Raw genomic sequence first — 9,684 nt, forward strand, 5'->3', positions numbered from 1 at the left:
AACTTGCTGACATGCAAACAGTGCAGCTCAGGACAGACCATCTTGGCTCGATTACTGGTTAGTCCTGCCAACAGCTAATTTGTTCAGAAAAAGGTGCATGTAACCCTGTAGACAGACTCAGAGCAACCTTCATGCTTTTTGTTTCCCCTGCCCCCACCAGTTAGTGCTTGGCAATGTTAATCCTATTTAATGTAACTATGGATAGATATGCAAACCTTTAATCCGTCTCAAACCTACTAACCCTTTAGCCTGGCTTGGCTGCCGTTCCTCACCTTGAGCTGTAAACAGGCATTAGGCAGCCTGCCGCCTTCTGCACTCCTTGTTTTTAATTTAATTGATGGGTCTTCTTGTCTTAAAATGAGAAACTTCCCTTCGCTGTAACTTTCCTTTTGTGAGCTGTTCAGGGCACTGCTGCTGTGCACCCTTTCTACAGCAACCGGTCTGTCCTGGTTTGAGCCAGGATGAAGCCAGTTTTTCTTTTGCTGATTTTTTTTTATTTCAGTGAGCTTTCTTCAACTAGCAACTGCTGTCCGGGAGCCCATCGCTGTTGTAGGTGCTGGTCATCAGCAAGACTGAAATGGAAGTCAGTCACAGAAAAGAAACCAAAGGCTGAGATTACCAAGGGTTTTTAGGCCTCTTCCCCCTGGGTTTCCCTCCACAGCTTTTTAGGCATTTCAAATCTTGTTTGCTGAGCAAGTTATACAGCTTGTCTTTTTTCACTGGCAGCCAGGTTTGTTACTGCTGTGTCATTTCAGAGGCAAGAAGTTGGTTAGTGTCCTGAGATAACATGTTTTCTTAGTTTACATTTGCAGTTCTCCCCTATCCCAATACACATCTAATGCTGATAACAGCTGTTGTTGCTTTAAGACTTGCTGATACAGCAGAGGCTGAATCAGCTTACATTTAGCTTGTACTCATCCAAACAAATTTTCCTCTTTGCTTTCTGTTCAGATAACAAGGGAGCAATAGGCCATTAGCCAGCCTGATGAATCTTATTCACAATAAGCTAGCTCAACACTAAGCATCTGGGAACTATTCAGCCTCCTCTAAACCGCTTCCCTGGAAAGGTTCTATCCCATTAATAACACTCCAGAGCTTTTATTTGCATTTATATTAAAGCTGCTGTTGCCACCCTCCATTCTGATGCCCTGCTGCCTGTGGGTGGGGATGCAGTGTAAGATGGCACCCTCCTGCTTCTTCCTGAGCTCAGCTACCTCTATTTTCTGCTGCAGGATGCTCAGCTGGTGTCGCAGAGCTGGGAAGAGAGCCAGCAGCCCGATGAGCTCAGCCAGCATGTGGCCTTCATCCCACAGCAGCCAGATGCCTCCCTGCACAGTGGATCAGCATGGGAGAGAAATGCTGTCCAGCAGGTCCAAGGGTTGCGGGCTGCAGCTCGTTAGCTTCCCGTGTGGGAACTGGATGTTGGAGGCCAACTGGGAAAAGCAGCTATGGCAGCTGCTTCTTCCCTAACCCCCTCTTCTCTCTTACATGGGGGAGAAAATTCTGGCTGCAAGGAACAGAGAGATGGCACACGTTGCTCTAGGACAGCCCCCTCCTGGGGTCTCAGGAGAGCCGAGGTGCTGGCATACTCTAGGCCTGACGAGACCGTAACACAGAGAGCTGGGAGAATGAGAAGATGGCTTACCACCAGGCACATGCAACGAGGCTGGCACCTCTTCTCCCCTCTAGCTTGAAGACATTTGCCTCAGGGGCCAACTCCTGTCCTTACCCAGCGTTCAGGTGGCTCTGCTGTTCTTTCGTTCTTTGCTGGCTGTACAACCCTGTCTGATTTCAGGTGACACAACCCAGTCTGTCAGGTAACTTTACACTCTTCAACAACATGACACCTCATGGCATGTAGCCACCAGAACTATGCTGATTACTTATGCTAGCCCCATTAGTCTTTCCAGCCAGAAATGAGAGCTGCCTTCCAACTTTGAAACTCCACAGAAATAAGTGTTATTATCCTAAAGGAAAATTGCTCTGGGCCCTACTTCAAAGTTCCTCATTAACTTTGAAAGAACAACTTTCCTGTTTGCTTACATTTGCAAGCAAACAAGCTGGGTTTTGTACAAAGAGAGTGAACCACATTACCCTAGTCCTCCTTCCTGGAGCAACAAAAGATGGTTTTGCTTTCCTCAGCCTGCAGAAGGGCCTGGGAGGCTGCATAGGAGGAACTGGTAGAGGACGCACAGGGGGTGACATGAAGAACCTTGGTAAGGTCAAAGGAACAGCCAAGTACTGAAGATAAGGGCTTGAAACAAAATAAAACCCCAGAGATATGCCTCTTTCACAAGTCAAGTTGTGGCACAGCCAGCTTTTTCACACTGTTAGTGCGCTCCATGACAGCTGTGTGTGCTCGACCAGCTCACACACACACTGCAGCAGGCAGAGTGCAGAGGTTTCAGAAAGACATGTGCTGCATACACATTTTCAAACTGTAGTGCTTCCATTAAGAAACAGTCATTCTCTTTTTTTTACACATCTTTTTTAATGCTGGGAGTAAGAACAAACTGAAAAAGAAGGGAACTGGTCTTTGAACTGTTCTATATTTATCACTTTCGGCTGCAGATAGTTGAAGTTGATCCTATTACAAGAAATCCCCTCCCACGTGCCATTACACAATTTCCAGTATGTTCACTCTTTCCCCTGTCTGGACCTCATACATCTGGGTGACCTTCCTTCCCATGCAGACACGAGGGAAAGAACACAACAGGGGCACAGACTCAAAAGGATGGCACCAGGAATTACAACCCGAGACCAGGGAAGAAAAACCAAATTCCTGCCAGCTACAGCTTAGGTCAGCCAAGCCCCTTGTAATCAGCTCCTGAGTCTAACCACAGCTTGGCGTTAGTTCTCTTCCTTACCTCTTTTTTTCCAAAGGTTACGCACTTTCCATCTTAGGGATGGGGCAGGAAAGAGCAGTGGCGGGGGGGGGAGGGTTCCCCGCGGCACATTTATAGTGGTTTAGTGAAGTGTCTGGAACAACACTCCCACCTGCCGGGCCTCCCATTTGTTGTAGCCGGGAATTTACCAGTATTCTGATAGAAAAAAAATTCCCTTCGACCCAGCACCACAACACAGCTTCCGGCTCCGAAGATGTTAACTTCATGCCGAGGCTAACGTCTGGGTCACAGCCCCTCCTGGCTACAGGAGTTGGCAGCACCCAGCAGCAGAGCCCTCCTCGCCGAACCTCTGGTGTCAGCATCCAAAGGACAACTTTCTCCATGTTAAAAAGCTCTGCCTTGGAGAGACCATAAGCAGGCAAAAAAAAAAAAACACAACCAAAAAAAAAGTCATCTCTGATCCAACCTGCACTCTTTGAAGGCCTGAGCACGTCAGAGAGAAGATTAAGCATGTGTGTCAGCATGAATCACACAAATGACTCATCCTAAAGAGAGGGGTGTTTGGATCAGAACAGTGACAGGGTTTGTCTTCATGAATCGTAGCCTGTCTTAATAATCACTATTATAAAGGCAAAGAGAAGCAGTGTTTGCAACAATTATTTAATCAAAAGACATATACAAAGTTTTTGCAATGACTGAAAAACCTGACAGAGGCTGTAATAACAACAGAAACTGCTGGGCTACTCCAGTTTAAGTGTCTTTCAAAGCATCCTTCCCTTCTGATGATTTTGTTACTCCCAGTCCAAAACATTTCTCCATTCAGATACTGTACTTTAAAGCTCCCTGCCAAGTAACTCAGGCACCAGAAGCCTTACATCCTGAGGAAGGGGAACAAGGTGCAAATTTGGCTTGGTCCACCCTTCTACATTAAGAATGCAAGACATGTTGGCTGAAGATTATAAAGACAATGTATCTTAGAGCCAAGAGAACCTCCATGGCTCTAGCTCGCCATAACACATTTTGCAGAGATGAGGAGTTTCTCTGCAAGTGTGACATCAGAACCCTTGCTGCCAGAGACACGTCTCCTTTGTCTCATGTCAAGCACACCGAGGAAATGGCCAGTCCTGTGTGCTGAGCACTCAGCTGCAGGACTGGAGCTGTGAGAACCCCAGTCATGTTGTTCATGGTCTCCCAAAGTACTCTCTCTCAAATTTACGGAAATCTTCCTCAGTAAAGACAGTGCCCTCGGGCTTCTTCTTTGCTGCCTTCTTCGGAGGCTGATCTTTGGACTTCCTGCCTCTGTTCTGAGCAAGTACCTTCAGACAATAAAAAAAAAGGCAAAAAAAGAAGTAATTGTTATCCAGACCAAACCACAAAATGGTGACTTTCAAGCTCACCTGCAGCATCCTTGCTGTTCTGCTAGTAACCCACTGTATCTTGGACTGCCTCCAAACATGAGTGATAGGCAATTACTGATGATAAAGCAGGTCATTAGGACAACAGTAAATACCAATTTATTATATGGAGTAAAATGCAAAACTACTCTCAAGTGTCAGAGACAGAAACACTAGCTTCAATTCAGACTTTTCTGAAATTGTGACCTTTTATTCTGTCTCTCTGTGACACAGCCTGGAAACCCAAATTGGTGGAATTCACTCAGCATTTTCTAATACACTATCACATCCTTTCACAGTCTCCAGCCTGAGAAACACCAGTCTTAAACCACTTGGTTTGTATATGTAAGTTTACAGCCTGTATCTCCAAAAAACAGCCCAAGATTCTAGCAGTGACGGCTGCTCTCCTCTTCACATCCTGGCATGAGATCACCTTTTGGGGAAGACCAGTGGTTAAATTCTCAAGTTATGAGCAACACCATTCCAGACACTATGAAATTCCTATTACATGAGCTAGCAGCACATCTGGTTCCTTGATAAACAGCCTCCAACTACATAGGAGGCCAGTTCAATTGACAGCCAGGAGAAGGCCTGAACCAGGGTTTCTTTGCAGCCGAAGCTATGAAATATTTTTGGTAATTAAGAAAAGCAACGATTGTCAGTAGATTTTAACTAGTATCTGAGAACATTGTAGGCAACAACATAACAACAAGAGTTTAACACTTATTGGTTTGCCAGTGCAGAAATTCCTCCAGGCCACTTGCAGACAGAAACTTGACTCCTCTGTGCAGGGTCTAAGCTGGAAGATCTGTGAATGATTCCCATCCACTTGTGTTCCTCAGCAAAAGCAGACACACAAATAAATGATGGTCTTACTTGTTCTGTGATGGCTTTGTTTGCAACAACTCGTCCCTTCAACATGTACTGCAGGTTTGTTCTCAAGTGATCCACGGGCTTCTTCTTGTGATACTCCTCTAGATCAGAGCAGAGGGGGACAAAAGCCATCAGTTTCTCATCACCGCAGCTCGAAAGGAGAGACACAGGGTGATCAGCAAGGCCCCGGGAGAAAGTAACACCGCCACGGCTCAGCGACAGGGGGGCTTCCGCAGATCAGGCTGCGTTTAAGCGGGGAAAACTAGCAGGGAACCCAGGAGAACGGAAAGGGATGGATACAAGCGACCGAGGAGGAAGGGCTGCAGGACGCAACTCGGGGACCTGGTGGGAGGGCTGTGCAGGAGCTCACAGCTGCTTCCCTCTCCCCCAGGAGCCGGGCCGGGACTCACCTATTGCCGACTTCACGACTCTGCCCTTGACCGTGGCCTTGTTTCTGAGGGGGTCCGCCGCCCTCCTCCGCCTCGCACCAGCCGCCGCTCCGGGGCCATCCCGCCCCTGCTGGAGGCCCGGCGGGGCCCTTCCCGGGCCTGCAGCGGGAAGAGGGACGGGGTTACTCGAGACGTAGGCCGGAAACCACCCCCCCTCCCCGCCCGCACCGCCCGCACCGCCCGCGGGCCCACCCGGCGCCTCCAGCAGCTCCAGCCCGCGCCGCAGCAACGAGGCCGACATCGCCTCCCCCCTCCCCGCTCGCCCGACTTCCGCCCACGCCGTGTCGCCACTTCCGCCCCCGACGTGCCAGACTTCCGCCTCCGACGTGCCAGACTTCCGCCCTCGACGTGCCAGACTTCCGCCGCCGGGCCGGGCCGGGCCGGGCGCCATGTTGCGGCCTGGCCTTGTGGTGCGGCGTTCCCCTCCGGCCCCGCGGTGAGCGCGCCGGGTTCGCGGTGCGGGCCCTGCCTTACTGCTCCTCTCGCCCGCCCCTGCAGCGAGCGGCCCGGCAGCCGGGCCGTGCTGCAGCCGTGGGGAGCTCTTGTCAGCGCGGCCGGGGCGCTGAGGGGCTCCCGCCGCCGTCGCGGGAGTTGCGGCAGGCCGGGAGGAACGGGGATGGCCGCCGCCCGTGTCAGGCTTTGTCTTGGCAGGGCCCCGGAGCCCAGATGTAACTCTCTGCCAGGCACAGTGGTTTGCTCCGCCATAAATTCCATCTATTATTACTCCTTCAGTCTATTTATTTAAAGCTTTCCTCCCCCCTTCTCACCCCTCCAGAGGCTCGATGCTAATACCTGCTATATTTAGCTATCCTCTGAATAAAGCTTATTCAGTTCCAGCCAGTGCTGGCAGCAACGAGCTGACAATGGAGATGAGGGAGAGGATTTTATTCTGCCTCCAACATGTCCTGCAGGGAGGAAGAGATACAAGCGTCTCTCATTGTTTCCCTTAGTAATGGATCCCTTGCGGGGACTGATAACAGTTAAAACCAGGTTCATTAAAAGACATTTATTCACTGGAACTTGTTTTCCAGCTTTTGCAGATGCCACCTCAATGCCTATTTTTCTTGTTCATCCTCTTCCACATTCCTCCCTGGGTAGATCCCAGCATCCTGTGTCAGTACCTACTGGCGACTCATTCATTTTTCTGGACAGGACCTACTTGGTGGTCTTCCTGGCATTAGGGCTGGGGAATGTTACCGTTCTTTTCTGCTTGTTCAGCATGTTGCTTCTCAGTTCTGATTTTCCTTTCACAGTAATCTGAACCATTTTTTGATAGAGTGACAGTCACTGGGTGTGTAATGCAGAGCACTTCTCCATTTTCTTGTTTTCTCTTAGTAGCTAGTGAAAGATAGAGCTTGCTCAGCTCTTAGTTCCCTGCCAGATTTGTGCCTCCAGTTGTGTGGCAGCTAATGAAATTACAAGGAGGTTATTGTAGTGTTGCAAAAGAGAAGCTGAACAAGCAATGAGTTAATAGCCTATTGCTGAAATTGAGGAGAGCACTACAGAGCATTCTAGTCAGCAGGAGATTTGTTATTGCTTGTATACTCACATTATCTTTATCTTGGTCAGGGTGAGATAAATGATAGCTACCAGTGATCTTACCGTGGGGAAAGTGTTCCCAGAAATGCCTCATCAGTCAAACACTCTCTTTTAGCCCCTAAAATACAATTTACAGGTTCTTTGTAACGGTTACATATTGCACAGTATATTCAAGATAGCTTCTTCTACTAGATAAACACTAAATTTGCATGATTTAACTTTACTAGGATCACCTAATACATTCTTACACATGCTCAATGTCAGAATGGTGTCACTTTACCAATGCCTCATGGAGGCACCCGATGCAAAAACATCTTTGTTACCAGCAACACAAAATGTGTCTTAACAAATTAGTGTGGTGCTTGCAGCACTGATGTATTATGCTGTTGATGGAAATGATCTGCCCTTTTCTACCTCAAAAGTAAACCAACACTGTCCTGTTTCTGTATCTGCTGCACCAATTAATAAAGCTCTCGGCTATGTAGAGGTCTCAGAAAACCTGACTCCCTTCTTGTTAAATACCTTCAGTAGCAAGAAACAGTAATGCAGGCAACACCTCCTTTTACCAGCAAGGTTGAGTGCAGACTTGCTATGATTTTTAGTCAGCTATTACCTGCAGAATAAAATTTAACAAGCGCCCAGGGGTCACTGCTGAAGAGGGAAGGCAAGGCACTTCCTTTAGCTGCATTCACTGTCTCAGTGTGTGGTCAGGCTCTTGGAGCTAGTTAGTGCACCAAGAAGTTAAATGGATGAGTGCTTCATGGTGTGATGTGTTCCCCAGGTTTGAATCTGTTGCCAAAGATCAGGGACCAGCATGTGCCATGGGTTTTTTAACACTTTGTGAAATCGTGTACCTATTGTTAATACATTATATTTCCTCAGCTGCTTTTAACAGGATCTGGCAGCTCTTCCTGGGCCACGATCATTAATGTTTTTCCTGACTGTGTCCTGGCTTTAGCTGTGCTTGGTTTTGGCAAACACAGTGATAATAGCGTCTGTCTTGTCTCTGTCTGGGTGACTTTGGTACAACTAATACTTGTCACACTCCTGCAGACACAGGTGTAGAGTCTTCCCTTGCTCTTTGACCTTAGTAGAAAGCTATGCTTATATCTTTTTGCTGCAGTGCTTAACAAGATCAGCTTGTTGGCCTACATTAGGAGTGTATGATCGTCTCTTCATATGAACTGGATTTTGACTGTGTATTATATATTCCTTTAAACCTGTATATGTGTAGAATGGAGGCGTTTGGATCTCATAATCTCCTCTCCTACATGCCTAAACTGTAAATTTTCCTCTGTTGACCTTAGGCTAAGTTGACTAACCCGTCTTTGATAAATCTGCTTTATGCTGAGCACAGCATATAAAATGCCATATTTCTCTTTGCAGAAGCTTCCATGACGTTATCACTCTCACAGTGAGGATAGGTTCCTTATTTCGTAATGATGTATCCATTTAACTATCACTTTCTTTTACCTGGTTCACTGTTGAAGGCAATTGAGCAGATCCTACAAATAGCTTTTTCCAGAATAGTATGTACTCTTAAAAATTTAATGCTAGGGGACTTTGTGTCTATGTCAGTAAAAAAAATATCACTATTTCATTGTACTGTTTTAAGGCCTCTGCTCAAATTAAAATTTAATCCAAGAAAACTTCATCACTTTGTAATCCCTCCAAAATCAGTGCATTTAGTTCTTTTGAAGCCCTTTGGGGACAGAATGGGTGTCAAATGGTGTTCACTTAAATGCATAACATGCAAATAAATTATTATCTTAGAGCCTGAACAATCTAACTTGGGATGGCAAAAACCACAGGCAGTGCATTTCAGATTGAGAATGTCTTTGTTTTGGAGAGTTAAGCCATCTTTGAAAGCTTTCTGATGATAATATTAATGTTTTATAGCATTCTTTAAATCTCTTGCCTCAGTGGGTACCCATGAGCTAGCTTGCTTTTCAATTACAAATAACCCAGCATACAGATCAGTTTAAGTAACTTCCATATGTGAATGTTATCAGTTCACTTTCTGCTTGATTTCTTATGGCATTGAAAAATGGATATTTTTTCCCTGTTTGACTATGTTGATAAAGTTTCTGTTTCATCTTGAAGTGACTGTTCTTCTCCCTGTTACTCTAGGCTTCGGAAGGTCTGAGATTATTGTACATCTGGCCTGTTCCGCCTTATTATTTTGTACTACGTGCTAACAAAGACATTACTGATACTCATAATTAATCATATGGTTGTCTGTGACAGTTCATAATAGTTGTTTGTTTGCTCTTACTTTATGTTCCAGCTTCTGGATTCAGGGGGTTGTGTAGGAATGTTGGTCTGAAGGAATATCGTGAAGAATATTAGAAAACAGAAGCTGAGGAGAGCTTTAGAAGTAAAATACAACAACCACAAGCCTTTATTTAGTTTGGGTTTTTTTTAAAAACCATCTTATGATTTTGGGAAATGGAATCCAGATGTTTGAGCGCTTGATATTGTCCCCACTGAAACGTGTAACTGTATTTTTCTCTTCCAAAATTAATCAGACCAATTTTAAACCCATTTTAAAACTGATTTTTACCTCTGCATGTTTCTTCACAT

At 46.3% G+C, this 9,684-nt stretch overlaps 1 protein-coding gene across 1 annotated transcript; it reads right to left on the minus strand.

Annotated features, from left to right (window-relative positions):
• Positions 1 to 3,492: 3,492 nt before the first annotated feature.
• RPS19BP1 (ribosomal protein S19 binding protein 1) lies at positions 3,493 to 5,832 on the minus strand. Its single transcript, XM_051608264.1, has 4 exons — positions 5,755 to 5,832; positions 5,524 to 5,661; positions 5,117 to 5,214; positions 3,493 to 4,162 (listed from the first exon to the last, which is right to left on the minus strand). The coding sequence occupies exons 1-4, from the start codon at positions 5,801 to 5,803 to the stop codon at positions 4,028 to 4,030; spliced, it is 420 nt and encodes a 139-aa protein (XP_051464224.1). The 5' UTR covers positions 5,804 to 5,832; the 3' UTR covers positions 3,493 to 4,027.
• Between the last annotated feature and the right edge of the window lie 3,852 nt (positions 5,833 to 9,684).

This window comes from Apus apus, chromosome 1, assembly GCF_020740795.1.
Source record: "Apus apus isolate bApuApu2 chromosome 1, bApuApu2.pri.cur, whole genome shotgun sequence".
In the NCBI taxonomy this organism is placed as follows: Eukaryota; Metazoa; Chordata; class Aves; order Apodiformes; family Apodidae; genus Apus; species Apus apus.

Bases quoted from the DNA above. Each gene is read 5' to 3' on its own strand.
- RPS19BP1 (XM_051608264.1), bottom strand. From the start codon at position 5,803: ATGTCGGCCTCGTTGCTGCGGCGCGGGCTGGAGCTGCTGGAGGCGCCG. The intron at 5,662-5,754 runs GTGGGCCCGCGG...TTCCCGCTGCAG, and splicing joins GGAGCTGCTGGAGGCGCCGG to GCCCGGGAAGGGCCCCGCCG. The intron at 4,163-5,116 runs GTAAGACCATCA...TATTGTCTGAAG, and splicing joins ACAAAGCCATCACAGAACAA to GTACTTGCTCAGAACAGAGG.